This window comes from Anopheles gambiae, chromosome 2 (assembly GCF_943734735.2).
Source record: "Anopheles gambiae chromosome 2, idAnoGambNW_F1_1, whole genome shotgun sequence".
Classification (NCBI taxonomy): domain Eukaryota; kingdom Metazoa; phylum Arthropoda; class Insecta; order Diptera; family Culicidae; genus Anopheles; species Anopheles gambiae.
The window spans coordinates 16,147,674-16,163,663 of NC_064601.1; the positions used below are offsets into that span (position 1 = coordinate 16,147,674).

The 15,990-nt window shown below is 50.5% G+C and overlaps 1 protein-coding gene across 8 annotated transcripts in view; it reads right to left on the bottom strand.

Moving 5' to 3' along the window:
- Positions 1 to 15,990, bottom strand: part of LOC1269408 (uncharacterized) — a 36,525-nt gene that overhangs the window by 20,178 nt on the left and 357 nt on the right. For all 8 annotated transcript variants that reach the window (XM_061645966.1, XM_061645965.1, XM_061645967.1 and 5 more), the window contains exons 2-6: positions 11,499 to 13,481; positions 6,019 to 6,148; positions 5,245 to 5,368; positions 3,139 to 3,287; positions 1,208 to 2,609 (exon numbers count right to left, since the gene is read on the bottom strand). In XM_061645966.1, the coding sequence (XP_061501950.1) occupies positions 1,208 to 2,609; positions 3,139 to 3,287; positions 5,245 to 5,315 (1,622 nt within the window). In that variant the 5' untranslated portion in view covers positions 5,316 to 5,368; positions 6,019 to 6,148; positions 11,499 to 13,481. The remainder of the gene's footprint in view (positions 1 to 1,207; positions 2,610 to 3,138; positions 3,288 to 5,244; positions 5,369 to 6,018; positions 6,149 to 11,498; positions 13,482 to 15,990) is intronic.

The window sequence follows — 15,990 nt, forward strand, 5'->3', positions numbered from 1 at the left end:
AAGTCATTTGTAGAGAATGGACTTTGGGAGATCTCTCTGGTGGAAAGGACCTTATGAAGTGCAATTCGTTGGCTGCTGTCAGCATTTCATCAAACTCCGTCTGTTAATACAGTGGATTTGAAGAATGCTGAACATTTTTTAGAATTTAAATGTGGCTGTTATCGCTCTATGATGAATCAGTCATTGAAGGTCATCCAAAATCGTAGAGGTTTTACCAAAAAACGTAGATATCCTACTTGAACTGATCACATATGACCGATATGAAACATACCGAGAGATTTAAGGCATTCTTGAGCTCACTAGCTCCACATAAAATATTTGCAAAAATGCATGAACATTTCACAGAAAACAAGGGTTAATTTAAGTTAGATACATCACATGACATCATCTCGAATTAATCATTATTGTCATATGGTCACAAACACAAAGGAAAATGAATGCTGAGGTAGTAATATTATTGAATTGATAATATGGAATGTTCGCCATATTTTGGCCCCGATTTGGCACCAAGTAATGCCTACCGTCTCGTAGTGCAGCTCGTACGACCTAACAACATGCCCGTCACGGGTTCAAACCCCAAATGGACCGTGCCGCCATACGTAGGACTGACTATCCTGCTATGAGGGGATCAATAAGTCATGAAAGCCAAGCCCACAAGTAGTCGTATAGGCAGGCTTTGACCGACAACAGTTGTTGAGCCAAAAGAAAAAGAAGAAGAATGCCTACCGTGGCCAACAAGCCATACACACTTCCAAAGAAGCTGTTGATGCTTTAAAACATCTCTTTTAGGAGTAAAGATGAGCATTACTAGTAAGAGTGAGTGACGTATCTGAATCCTGAAGTTCACCAGGATGATCTCTCTGCACGAAGAGTTTCTATGACACTCTTTTACGCCTCAACGCATTAACTCTCGCAACTTACAGAGTTGAATTACAATATTGTGAGCCGCTGCGGATACTATGTGAGTTTAATCGTAAAGTCAGATAGGAATGGAATTTATTACCATTCTTCTACCCTAATCCTTGTCTCCAAAAAGAATGATTATTCTCGTGGCTATTTTGAAGTTGCTCTTTTCCCAAAATGTGACGATAGAGAAGAATATTTGGGAAACCAATAAACCGACTCGCAGTGAGCAAAACATACGTCCCTGACGTGAGTTCCCGGTACATACAACCGTGTGTACCGTGTCCTCGCGCGTAATATTTACCTGCCATTGAGCTTGTAGCTGCGCTTCTTCTTCGCACGGTTTAAGCTGTTAGTGTTGGGCGAATTGCTGTGATACTGAGGCAAAATGTGATTGGAAAACAGGTTGTAGACACTGTTGCTGTAGCAGTTGCTGCTGCTCTTGTTGATGTTGTTCTCCGCCGGTGCGCTCAGCTGCCGGTTGTACTCGACGTTCTTCGAGTTGAGATCGTTCACTTGCTTGTTCAGCTCGATGATGTTGCGCAGCTGGCTAATGTCGCTCGCATGGTAGCCGTAGCCGTTCCCGCTGTTGGACGCCCCGTTGATGGCACCGTTGCTGTTATTGCTTTTGTTGCTGCTATTGTTTATCGTTTTGCTACCGTTGCCGTTACTGCTACCACTCGCGCCACCGCTGAATACGCCGCCGCCACTACCGCTGGCGACACCGCCACCGATGCTGGCACTCTTCCGCTCGTAGTTCACACTGAAGACGTTGTAGTTGGTGGCGTGTTGCTGCTGCTGCTGCTGCTGCTGCTGATGCTTTGCGCCACCGTTGGTGCTGCTGCTGCTCGCACCGGGTATGCTGCCGCCCCGCTCGAGCTCGCCCGGCGTTGCTCCGTTGCTGTTGATGCGGGACCGATTGTACAGCACGGTGCCGCTGCCGTTCGGCGAGTCGGTGTGGCTGCTGGTGGAGTAGCTTAGGCGCGGCTGCACCGCTGCATGATGGGACAGCAGGTTGCTGCAGGCATGTTGCATCGACCCACCGGACGCAGTTTGGGCCCCGCTCGACGACACGCTGTGGTGGCCGTACGGTGGCAGGATCGACCCGTTGCCGTCGACGCTGCCCGAGCCGCCGCCCTGCAGCGAGTGGAACGAGCCCTGGCAGGAGCTGAGCAGCGCGCTGCCCTTGCCGCTGCCGCCGGACGACTTGGTCGGCGCCGAGGACGCTACGATGTTCGCTGCTGCTGCTGCTGCTCCTGGTACGCCCCGGCCCGACGAGCCCGAACCGCCATGCGCCGGCGAACTCTTGAGGCTTTGGTTCGAGTGGTCGTGGTGCTCGTGGCAGGCGGGGTGATAGTGTGCCGGCGGCCCGTCGCTCGGCGTTCCGCCCAGGTGCAACGTTGGCGGGTTGCTAAGATTGTTGCTGATCGCACATTTCTTGCACGGGAAGGTGCTGCCGGGACCGTCGGGGCGACTGCCCGCCGACTGCTGCTGCTGCGATTGGGAGCTAGTGCCGGCACCGTTGCTACCCGCTAAACCCTTGTACGAGCCGCTGCAGTTGTTCGCGGACACCGACTTGCCATTGCTCTTGACGAAGTTAAAGTTGAGATTGCTTTCCTCCACCGAGAGCGATGTTTTGTTGAGATCGTTGTACTTGTGGCCCGACTTTTGATCACTCGATTCCGCCTTCGGGGTGGTGGATTTGTCTGCCGATACGAGAGAGTAAGAGAGAGAGGGAGAGAAAAGTAAAACATCACATCACAAACACGGACACCAGCATGAACGGGAAGCCGAATTAAACTTGTTGAGGAAGCACCAAGAAGCAAAGCTAGCATCGCATCATCTTCGGGCCACTCAACGCAAGCGACTCCTAGAAGACACTCGATTTGTGCACCGCACTACACTCACACACGCGCACAAGTAAGCGTGTTGCTTTCATTGCAGAGATTACATTATTTTCAAATTCAAGCCAAATTTTGTTCAATTTGTACACATCACTGCCGAGCGCGAGGCGTTTTATTGCACCACCAGCCGATTACCACTGATTGGAGTTAATGTTTTTTTCTTCGTGCCGAGATATTTGTAAAATACGAGGTGGTTTTTTACGACTATCGCACTAATGAACTCCACTAAAAACCGCGCCACATTAGCACATTGCTTGCCCCACTGCTTGTGGACAGTTCACCGGTGCACGATCGCGTCACTTTCTTCTTCCGAGAAGCGCCTTTTACTTACCGATCACTGCCAGCGAGGTCGAGCCACTGCGGGAGCTGTTGAGCGGTTCGCTAGTCGCACTGTTGTAAACAATGTTACTGAACCCGATGTTCACCGACGACTGGTGCAGCTGGGTTTGGCTGAGTTGCAGAAACTCCGCGTTTTCTTGCCTATGCAAAATGGGAATGGAGAGAGAAAGGAGTAAGATACAAAACCACACACTCATAAACCAGAAGGAATCACACACACAGAAAAGCGCAGAAAACGCTTATGTACACGTGTGCGTGTACACAGTCACACGGCAAATGTTCGATGGCCGCGCGCACACACGCGCGCGGTGCCTTCTAATATGTATTAAATGGATTGAAAATGGAACGAAAATAAGATGTTTATACTCCTTGCCGCCGCTGCTCCGCCGGCCCACTGTTTCTCCAGCCGAAAGATAACGCGTTCATCCCTCTCGTTCGGTCGCCGACGAGCTCCGTTTCCCAGCACATCTCTCCCCTTCGCGCTCGGGGCCAATCATCAACGAAGCGCCCGCTCGCCGTAGGAAATCACTGAATGGCAGTTTACAGCTTTGTATATCTAATTTACGGTAAACGGCCCGAACGGAAACTAGTTGTGAGTGATGGACGGCCGCCGGACGGGGCAAATTTGACTTCTTGCACCTAAGGTTGTTGTTGTGATTGCGGACGGTGGAGGGATTGGGGAATGGGGCGCCGATCAGTTTGCTCCGCTGCAACCGCTCATCTCTTTCCGTCGGCCGGTTGCGATCGGTTCCGCTAATCAGCGCCCAAAGTTGCGATGATCGTTCAACGCATCTTCGGCTTCAATTCAACCGATCGCTCAACGCATCGTATCGATTGGAAATGGGGTGCGCCAGATGATTGGACGGCTCTCTATTTTCGCTGCCAATAATTAATCAACAGTGGATCAAGCGGCCATCACACAGGGCCAAAATTTAATAATAGCAAATAGTTTGCTAACAAAAAAAAGTGGGGCAAATTGTATATACTCTTGCTGTAACTGAGTTTAAAACAACTAAACGTGTACAAACTACCAGGCGCATCCATCGGCTCCGATCTTCCGCCGGGGCGCACGTCATACCGACAGCAATCGGAGCCGAAAAACAAGTGCTCGATCGTAACATGACCCCGGCTGCCGGTGGAATGTTACGATCGTATACTACGGCTAAGTACAAACAATACTTGAAGCAAACGAGAAACCGAACCCGCGCAGAGGAAAGCGCTTAACGAAGCTTAGCAGCAAGGCATCATAAAACTCGCAAGGTCACGCCCAAGACGCTTCACTCGCTGCTCACGAAAACTCGCGAGCGGTTGGTTTATGGCAATTTTATAGCGTATCGATCACGGCCAGACCCAATCCCGGCTTGTCCCGTCCGCCCGTCGCTTGTAAACGGGGTGTTGTGTGCACGAGTTTTCAAAAATATCCAAAAATAAATAAATAATCTTTTTGCGCGGGACCGTCGATCGTACACGCCCCCCCCCGTGGCAGGAGCTTGGCTCCAGCAGCGTGTACACGGTGCGGCGTGCGCGGCATACACTGACGACCCAGCCTCGATGCGGCCCCCACGGCACAGCAGTGTAGATCTATTTCAATCTGCTCTCGCTGCCTCCATCAATTGCCGACCGTATTTACTGGGCAACTAAGTAATTGCACGCGTGCTGCTGCTCGCCGTCTGTCCCTGTCTAGAAGCCCCCCCTCCGTGCAGTTTTCATGGTGCACCGGCGGCTGCCGCCCCACGACAGCCGATCGATCGGTCCCGGTCCCGGTGGAGCGCGCGCAACCGTTCCCGGACGCACGAACTTGACTGAACTGGAGCGCACTTGTTTGCGATTCCAGATACCGGAACGCATGGGTGGGTGCGGTTTCGGGGCGGTAGCGAGAGCGCGGCCCTGTTCTCGCGCGACTGCCGCAACTGCTCGAACACAAAGCGAACGAGCGGGTGGTGGTTGTCCCAGCTGCTCGACTGTGCCCCGCATGAGTTTCGAGACGGTGATGGTGGTGTGGAGAATTGCACCACATTTGGACATTTACACGATGGAGTACGTATGCGAGGGAAGAGAAATAAATGGTAAAGTATTCTGCTCCAACCGCTACACTCACCTGCTCTGTATGTAATTGTTACAGTATGCGCCAGGACCACTAACCCGTCGTTGAAAGTTTTTAAAAGGCATCTTCACACATCTACACTAGATGAACGGCCGACGGGGATAGAATGCGTGTAATCCTGTTTGGGAAAAAGGGAAGACAAACGAGTGAGTATACATTTATATTATATTAGATTTAACTCAATTCAAACATAAACAAAAACATGAAGAGAGATATTCATTGAACCTTGCCCAGACTCGTCCTATTCCTCGCAACGTCTTCGACGTGTTCAACAATAGGACACTTCCTAGACACTGCCTAAACACCTAGGAAATCCAAAAGTTCCGCATTTGCATCACATTAGCTGCTCTACCCCGCGCGCTCGACCTGTCTTCCCAATTCATCCAATTCATTTGAATATTCGCTAACGGCTCTGGCACCGACAATGAATGCAGAGACGTCTGCAACTCTTCCATTCCCTCATGGTATGTTGCTGTGTAATTTTTGATCAGATATCGGCAAGCCAAAGGGCGCTGAGCCGGTCGTCAATTGGTGGTTTGGCTAAAATTCCAGACCAATTTGGGACGCCGGGAGCTGCTGGCCCTGCTGCCCGGGACAGCCCCTCGACAGCTGGCGTCAGTCGCTCTCTTCGCTCGCTTGGATAATGAACTCAATGATACCTGAATATTCATACCGTTATCGCGTGGAAGGGTACGAAGGTCACCCGTCCAGGACAGTCGCTAGTAGCAATCGCAACGATATGCGGCGCGGGCCAATTAGTAGAATTACCTGCTTAAAATGTGATTGCTGCAGTAATCGCCAGTACTGTGTACCCTACGCTTACAATTTTCTAAAGGCATCTTTCAACACATCCAGCACGTCCGAATCCGTTGTGTTTGGGCTCTGCAACTCGGTGGCTCTGGAAATGGGAAAAGAGAGAGAGAGAGAAAGAGAAAATAAATGGAAAAGGGCATCATAAATCATTGGTCCTTTATGTTTGGGGGGTTTCTTGGTGAGCACAACACCCCATTGCAGTAGTAAGAATAGTAGGAAGAGCAGGAATTAGTACCAACAAAAAAAAGCAAAACGAAACAATCAACGCGGGAAGGGCATCCAAGAACACAAAACCACGTAAAACTATAAACTCATTCACGCCCTTCCTCAGCACAGCAGGACGGCACAAAACGTTGCATTGGAGTGCTATTATCGTTAAAATCTTTAACGTCGCATTGTCGCACTAGCAGCGTAATCAATTTACCGTTCACCGGAGGAGGAGATAGCCAACGCCTTAACTCCACAAGCGCCCCCAAGTCCCAGAACGGTCGTTTGGCGCGAGTTTGTAAACATCGGGCCATTGGAAGCGAGACACGAGATGGTAAGCATTTTCCGCCCAATGGTCGTTTCGACCTTAAGAACGAGGTCGGAACCAATTTGCCTGCCCCAAAGAAGGACCCCGAAAGGTGCGTGTCAAAACATAATTACATTCATGAAACATATGTTGCTGAAGAGCGCCGCGAGGAAGTCGTTTTGTGGCTCAACGGTCGTGCGGAAGTTAAAGGTGCGATGGGGAGGGGGGATCCCTTCGGTCGGTCGTCGACAGTCGCGCCCGGACCAGAAGTCAGCCAGGGATGTCAGAAATAGCCAAACATGTTATGACGCAGAAAAAGCCTTCCCCCTCCCCCTCCCATACCTTTCTGCGCTCGCACATACGACCGGAAGCAATCGTGCGGAATTGAACGGTGGCTCTGCAGGAAGCCGGTGTGGAATTGTCCGCGTCCGCTCACCACGGCGCGCTCGATTGGGTCGTGTGCGGACGGTAGCATGGCAGCCCCGAGCAGTCCCTAACGGTGCTTAGCGAGCTTTTTGTCCCTTTGTTTGTCTGTGGGGGGGAGGGGGAGGGTGCTTTCGGGCTCTCCCCTATTCGCTCCCCTGCTGACGACAAAAACACACGCTGGAGAGGCTCATTTGTTTAGGAGAGCGGGAATTGTTTACCCCGTTTGGTCGTGGCCAAAATCCCACCCGGGGCAGCGTGAAGCTGACATCTGTCGCTACACTGCACAAACACTTCGTTCAAGCTTGCTCTATCTCACACACACACACACGCACACATATGGTGTGCTACGGTAACTGCTTGTTTGCATGCTGATGCGGGTGCTCCCCTCTTCCCTCCCCCCCGAAGCTCCGAGCAGTATAATGAAAGTAATAATGTAGAAAGCGAAATTACATGCTCCTGCTGCGCCGTACGTCTTTCGGGACGAGCGTTTGCCAAATTTTGAACAAACAAACGGGACTCCTCACCTCACCCCCCCCTCCCCCAAGATGCGGTGGAAAGCGGCTATTGTCAAAACGAACCAACTCTCCACGTGTGTGTGTGTGTGCCAGCTGACAACCGGGTGAAATAATGAATCGTTCGATTTGTTTGATTGATTGATGGGTCGGCGCGCTGGTTGGGTCGTCAGACGGACGGGAAACGATTTTCCCGGGTTTTCAAACGCTGAGGTTCGTGAGCTCTGAAGCTCGGCGGCGTTTGCGCTTACACAAAAGCACTGCACTACTAATCAACGTTTCCCGCGGCAGCCCTGGACAAAGCGGGCAACACCGGTGGTACCGGTGGTAAGAGTGCTGAAAGCAAACACAGTAGGGGGATGGATGATGTCAGAAACCGGGAGGAAGGGAAGGTTATGTGAAATATAAAGTATGGTTTTATGTACACAGATAAATCATCCTGCAGCTGTGCTGCTAATACAAGTAGATTATTACTATTATTTGGTGTGAGTGAGGGAAACAGAAAGGATTTTGGTTGTCACGCCTTGTCGATACAGTGCGTAACACTACGACCAACAAATCTGGGGTTTCCAAAATTTCAGAAATGAGAAAAGATTATATAATGCGTTGCCTTATGTTTTTAAACCACTACAGTCGTACAGTCCTTGTTTAATCCAATAAACGACTGTAATTAATTTTTCAAAACTGAAAACTGAAAACTGTGAAAACTCCTTCAGAAATCATTAGTATCATTTTCTAACGATTTGGAGCGGACCTTGGCCGAGATATAACAGTTCTAAAATTTTGTCTTGATAACAGGCTCCAATACAGGTTTCAGGTTTTCAAATGAAAGAAGAAAGACTATTATTGGAGCATTCACTTCTGTGCGTTTTCAATCAGAAAAGGATCAATTGATTATCATACGACAATGCTTAAAACCAGTTCTATCCATTGCTCATCTCATCCAATACATAACCAACCATGTCTGACCCCACTCCCCCCCCCCTGCCGCTAATAATTGCATCAATTTTGAATAAAACAGCATTAGACACTAACAATAAGCTCCTGATGGATCACTTTGTGACACAACAAATTACCATCACACTCCCACAACGCGTTTGGCCCACGGTCGGCTTTACCAATGCAAATGAAATTACACCACCACCACCACTACCACCACCACCATCGGACGGTTTGCACGACCTAAAGTTGCCGCAAGAAAAGCGCATTTCAATTGCAATTGGAGCGCTGCGCTATTATTTCTATTGGCCTACTCTCGCGGTGGGGGAATATGGTCCAATCGAGTAATTGCAACAAACCCGCACACGGCATTACTCACACCGGGTTGACAGCAATTTCATTTTCTCGTGTGCATATCTGTGTGTGCCGGACCGTGGTGTCATAATGCTCTATTTATACACCAGAACCCGGGGCTGGCTGGCAGGCTGGCCAGTGGACTTGCCGTCCGGGTCTCTGATTTCTAGCGCCAGTGCTATAGATTTTCCTTTTTCCCCCATGCACTGGAGCCATGCGCCAATGGGTTTCACCTGTTCAATTATGGACCCGGTTTGTATGTGTCTGTTTGTGTGTGTGTGTGTGTGTGTGTGTGTGTGTGTGTGTGTGTGTGTGTGTGTGTGTGTGTGTGTGTGTGTGTGTGTTGGAAAGCGCAGGCGAAAGATGATTGTAAAGTGTTTCAAATCATCTTCTCGAAACGGATTGTATTGCCAACTTTTCGTTAACGAGCAGTGGGGATTGGGCTGGATGGTGGCCACGATTGCATCACACCTTACCTTGAAAACCTCTTGAGTGAGCCAGACAAAGAGAGAGTGAGAGGGAGAGAGAGAGAGAAGATAGGTGGGAAAGAGCGCAAGACAGCAAGAGCCTTGACCCGATTCAAAAGTGACCCTTTTTCTCGAAATTGAAAGCCTAATTGACAGGGCCCCCAGAACGGCAACGCCAAACGAAAGGACAGCGGTTCCTCCTTCCCATCCAGCCCTGCTCAACTGCTTACCAAAAGTGGATGATTATAATGATGGGTTACGAAACCTCCGTGTGTGCCAATTGTGTGTTCATCCAATTTTTATCTGGATTTTGATTTCAACCCGACCCAAGGAATAAGGAAGAGAGAGATGCTGCCGGCTGGAGCAACTGGCCCGTGGTTGAGGTTCATCAAAGATATTGTCCCTCTCCTATGCAGCAACCCAGCTCAAGTATCGAACTTTTCACAATTTGCATCCTAATGAGCAATGGCGAGGCCAGTGGCCACATTGTTTTGCGAAGGCGCGAAGGCACTAAAGGTGACCGGAACCGGAAGGATAATTAATATAGATGATGATGCCAAACCAGTCCAAGGACGGGAAATCGATAGGTTGGTTTAGCTAACATTTGGGTGCTTTTTTCCACAAAAAAAAGTCTTTCCCCTTCGTTTTCTCCCCTCGGGCGATTATAATGATGGCCCAGCTTTTGCAGCAGCGGCAGTAGCAGCAGCATACATCCTTATCGATTCGTGTGAAGGTGGGAAATGGATCTCGTGAAGCATGCATTTAATTACAATCCCTCGGGGAAATAATTTATTTTCTTGCTCTCTTGCTCCCTCTCTCTCTCTCTCTCTCTCTCTCTCTCTCTCTCTCTCTCTGAGCTTTTTGTCACCTTGTCTCTGTTGTGCTAACACTTAGCTGCACATCCTTCCCTGCCCATCCAATCCTGCCATCTCCTCAGCTCAGACAGTTTTGTGGGAAATACAATTTCAAACAATTCTCCTCCCCCCCCCCCCCCCCCCTCAACCACTGTTTGAATCCGTCCAGGTCCAGGGCGTGAGTGAAGGTGAGTCAAAAAATGGGGCAAGAGGAGGAGAGAACGGGGAAAACGGAACAATAATTTCCGCGAAAATTTACACCTCAGCGCATGTGAGATCGGTGCATTGTGTAACCACGCCGAACCCGCCGAAGGGAGACGAACCGACGCGCGCCGGGTCGCTTGGTGGCGGTGCCTTTCGAAAGAGGTTTGCGTGTGCACGACCGCTTGTGCACGTAACGTATACGTGCAGGTGGCCCCGCGCGGTGGGAGTTGTGTCAGTTCAGCAAGGCGGGGTTCGGGGAAGGGTGTCTCTATCGACCGAAAAAAGCGTTCCCTGCAAAACATCTTGTGGTTATGGGCCGTTGGTTTTGCTACCTTGCCTTGTATTTTCTATATTATAACCCCTCTCTTCCCTACTCTCTCTCTCTTTATCTCTCTCTCTCTCTCTCTCTCTTTTTCTCTCTTGCTCATTTTTGCTTCCCTTCAGCACCCGCTTTATGACCTTTCTTCCTGCCCTGAGGGGTTTGGAAACCGCAAATTCTGCTAACTCATCTTCATTGCGAAGCGATTCCCGTTAACGCGGCTGTGGAGTGGAGTTCGGGGGGCGATCGGGCATCAAAAAGGTATGTGTGTGTGTGTGGGTTTGAGCAGTGAAAACGCGAAGCGCTCGCGGTGTAGCTGTAGCAATCCCTTTCTCCACGTGGTGCCCCAGTGTACGGGGACGGTAATTGCGCGCGGACTACGCGGTCGTGTGTGTGTGTGTGTGTGCTTCGATGTGTATCTGCCAGCACTTTCGTCATCGTACCCACAGGGTACGACTCCTAGCCCCCCCCCAACTTCCCTACTAATAAGATACAGCCGGGTAATGGGCAACCGTGTACTTGCGGGCGCATGTGAAATAGTTCATGGAGGCGCCCAGTCCCGGACGTGCCGACGGCAGGGACACACACACACAAAGAGTGGGGCATTGGAGGGTTTTGGGGCAGGGAGGACAGTGAGATAAATAATAAAATCAACAGCAATGGCAAATAACGAAAAAGAAAAAAACCAACATGCCATGCCCGCGCCCGTGCCACTAGAGCATTGCCACCGGGCGCGACCACCATAAGAAGAAGAGGGAGCAGAGTTTTGGAGGTAAGTAAAAAGGGGGGGGGGGGCGTATAGATGGCACGAGAGCCGTGAGGTGCTTGAGAAAACAACACACTTACCCTTAATAAATCCGTACTCGTGCCGTATCCTCACAAGTACATCCTTCCATCTCGATGAGCTTTTGATCTGATTTCTTGTCCTCGCGTGTGTTCCTTTCTCCTCTCTCCTCTCTCCTCACTCTCTCTCTCTCTCTCTCTTTTCTTATTGCTTTCTCGTAATAGTGTGCCTCCTTTTCGGTGTCACGGTCGATTCCGTTGCCTTAACGTGTGTTCGACGTGCGCCTCAGTCCCTCGATTACGACCGGGGTTTTCCCGATGTCCTGATGGCAGCAAAAAAACGCACACACACACACACACACACACACCAGGTTGAAGATAGGTTTCGAGGCACAATAGAGCACTGGTCTGTTTTGGGGGGAGGAGGGGAGTCCGCTTTTTACCCCGTTCTACACTGCATCGACAAATGCGGTCTCATCACCGTCAAGATCATGATCAATCACTAGCGGCTCGCTGGCGGGAAGGGGTGGGGGCTCCGCCTCTACCACTCGGCCTATTGTTGTGACCAATATTGGGGGGGAGGGGACAGTATTGCTTTAGTGCACACTTTTTAACTGCGGACGATGGTGGGCGGTTAAGATGGGCACTGCTAAGAACGGGCCCGCTCCTTGAGCACTCATCTCACGCTCGGCCCCGCGCTCGATATCGATTGTTTCGCGCACTTTTTGTTGTTGTTTTGTTTTTGTTTTTTGTTTGCTTTCGCTCCGGGTGATCGTTTATCCGGGCGCGTACGTTCGCGTGTGTGGACAAGTGGATGGGTGGGTGGGCGGGCGTTCGTCGTTCGATAGTCGGCGGCGATGGACCACGCGATTTGACGCGCAGGTTTGACACGTATACAACAACAGAAGAAAAAAAAACGGCGAATTTGGAGGGCTTGTTGGGGTGGTTCAAAAGAACACGGCACGGAAGGAGAAGAAGACGAAGAAGAAACAATAGAGCACACACTGACACACAGACGGAGACACGCGCGCGCTCTAGAACACACACAAACACTGTAGATATCTCGAGTTCGATCGATTTCGTTGGTGGGCGTTGGTGGATGGGAGGTGGAGGTGTCGAGCACAAGGGAAGCTGGAGGGGGAGCTTTTTTGTCCGTGTTTATGGTTAAACGGTTGTTAGATAACCACAGCTGGGACCCACAGGCGGACCTGTATCGCGGTGGGTGAAATACTAGTACTAATACTGCACAAATCCAAACAAATACGTATTTTTAATCCTTTTTTTTTTTGTTTTCTTATTCGTATGTTTACTTTTGTTTCGTTTTTTGGCTAGACCGAACTAGAGCTGCTTTTGGTCTTGTTGGATTGCTTTCACACGGAGGGCGGTTTTTTGCTGTTGTTGGTTTGCTGTTCGCGATCACCACACAATCGCGGACGCAGAAAAGGCAGCACACACACACGCACGAACGTTAGAAGGCGACTATAGGAAAGTAAGAACACGCACAGATACACACACACACACACACATACACGTGAACAACACAGGGGGGGGAAACGCAAGCAGCTCGAGCGACACAAATCGGCAATCACTCTCCTGTGGGAGGCATTTCTCTATCACAATGATGTTGGGGGCGCTTTTGTTGTTGTTGCTGTTGCTATTTTATGCTTATTACACCGTTACTGTTGCGTTTGCGTCTGCCGATTAGAACACACTATCCCGCGCTGAGCGTTGGGAGCGTTTGCTAGGCGTTAGGGGGTTTGTAGGCAAGAAAGCGGCAGCTCTAACACTAACAGGGAAGCTGGAGGGAGGGAGCGCTTAGTTGCATTAATTGGTGTTGTTTGCTAGTGTGCAGCTCTACGTTTTTGATTAAACTTGCACCATTCACAATTCACACTTTGCAGCCATGTGTATGTTTGTGCTTTTCGTGCTGCTGTTTTCCTTCTTCACTGAACACACACACTGCTGCTGCTGCTGCTGCTGCTCGTAATCGATTTTCTTCCCCCGCGTTGGGCGCGATTGTTTTGCGCGTTTGCGAATCGCTGGCACCTGCAATAAACACACACACACACATACGCACGTGTTTCAGTAAGGAAGTAGTAGGCAAAATTCGACTCCCTTCGCCACTCCTAATTAGCCCAACAGTTTAAACGTGGAGAGCATTCCCATTGCCGGGTAGAGTACGCCACGGTAGCCAAAAAACCAATGGCAGCTTCCATTGCTACCGGCCCCCCTCATACCCTCTCTCTCTCTCTCTCGCCTTTGCCTTTGTTTTGTGACGCACCCGTATCGTCCCCTGCAAACACGATTTTCCCCGACCCCGATCCTGCCAAGCGCGTGTTTAGTGTCGTGTGTGCAATTTTGATGCTGCTGCTGCTGCTGCTGTTACTACTCCTTTACAGCCCTTGCTCAGCTAAGGTTTTGTTGAGGCAATCCTTGTATCACACACACACACACACACACACACACACACACGCACACACTCACACACATTCTGCCACCATCAAACAAACATCGCTGCTGCGTACACGCGAGAGGTCGAAAGGGACTGCAGACACAAAGGGGCCGCACCACGTTGGGGATTTTTTTGTTTTTGTGGGTGAGCGGCAAGTAGGGGAGAGGCTCACGGTGAGGCTCACGTTCGGAGAGAAAGGACGTCGACGACAAGGACCACCACCACCACCACCACGACAACGGCCGATGACGACGACGACGACGACGGGTTCGGTTCGGTTACGTAACGATATTGACAGATATGTATCTTGTGTAAGATTTCCGATACCTTTACACTGGCCGTTGTTGCTGTCGTTGTTGTTATGCTGTTCTGCTGCTTTTCTCGATGAGAAGAGAGGGGTGGATGGGGGGGGGGGGCGGGGTTTGGAGGTGAAGGATAGCCAAACTCTACGCGGCACACTGGTTCGCACTGTTTCGCTTTCCGCTGTATCTTCCCGTGTATCACGGTTTCTGATAAAAAAAACGATTCTTCTAAATCGATCGATGCGAACGAACCACCGGAGCAGGCCTTAACACTACAGACTCCAGGAATCGTGTAGGTGAAGAACAACAACAACAACAAAACCAGGGAAAAGTGTGGCAACATGAGAACATGCACGTGCACACACACACACACGCACACACACACACACACACACACAGATGGGAGGAAGTGTTTTTCTTGTTCTTTTTCTTCTTTTTGTTGTTGGTGAGCAGGTGGGAGAGAGTGTAAATGTTTTACCACCGTTTCGAGATTATGCAAACTTTCCACTTTCCAACGCACAAGCACCACCGCAAACCGTCGGGGGGGGGGGGGGGGGGATGATGGTGAAAAAGCCCGCTGTCCGTGACGGAGAGGGGCTACATGCAAGGGGTGCGGGGAAAGGAAGGGATCCCCCTCCCATTTGGGTGGGCGGCCGAGGGCGGGAGGTGTTTTTTGATGATTGTGTAAGAGCCTCTGTGGTGGTGGTGGTGGTGGCCACGTGGCCGACGGGTGGGCAGGGATACGTGCCTTTTCCACGAACGGGTTGAGCCGCATGTGTGTGTGTGTGTGGTTAGTGGTCGGTGGCCTGTTTTTTGTTTTTTGGTGTTATGATTTTTCGGGATCCTGTTAGCATCCCCTCTTTCCCTCCCAGGTGGGCACTAAAAGTTATGGCGCGTGTGTGTGTGTGTGAATGATTTTAACACTTTCGCCATGTTTCGCCATTTGTCTGCCTTGTTAGGTCTCCGATGGAACGCTGCAAACCAGGGGCGATTTGCTAGGTTATTGTACAACCTTCACTATTCTACACACACACACACACACACTCGTCGCCCGACGCTCTGCTCTGTCCTAGCTACGGCCAGGTGTACAGCTGTTTTTCGCTTTCGCCGCGAGACTGGTCGGGGACTGTGTGCAGCTTCACCGCAAGGACACACGCACCTGTACATGTGTATGTGTATGTGTGTGTATGTGTGTGTGCGTCTGAGGGAATGGTGCGGCGTATGCTAAGGCTGATCGGTCACTGATGTTGCACATTATGCACAACTATCTTATAGTTACCAATTGCAAAGATTTCTCACCATCACCTTCCAATCAGACGGCAATTTGTGTGTGTGTGTGTGTTTTTCTATTTTTCTATTCACTACTAGTTGACCATTTAGTTGCATTTTCATCACATGCATGGGTGAGTAGAGGCCGCGGATGTAGGATAAAAATTAGACAACGAACGATTCGAACTAGAAGGACCTCTTTTTTCGAAGGTTTCAGTCAGCATACACACACGCACACAAACACACATACCCCGCGCTAGGGGAGGACTGCTGGAAGGGTAGCTGGCCCATGTGCGCGCCCATGTAACAGGAACAATGGGTTGGGTGGCCCCCCTTCGAACGGCAAAAAGTGCGAAAGAACCTCGCGTGCTCCTGTGCACCAACTCCCTTCCCCTTTTTTTTCTCACTCCCAAAACGATGGCGGGTATCACGTAATCACAGGCGGGTTTTCCACTCCCCCAGCGTCCCCCAGCGACGTTTGTCTGGCTGAGCAGAGACCCCTTTGCAAAGTGGGGAAGCTTTTGCGGCCAGT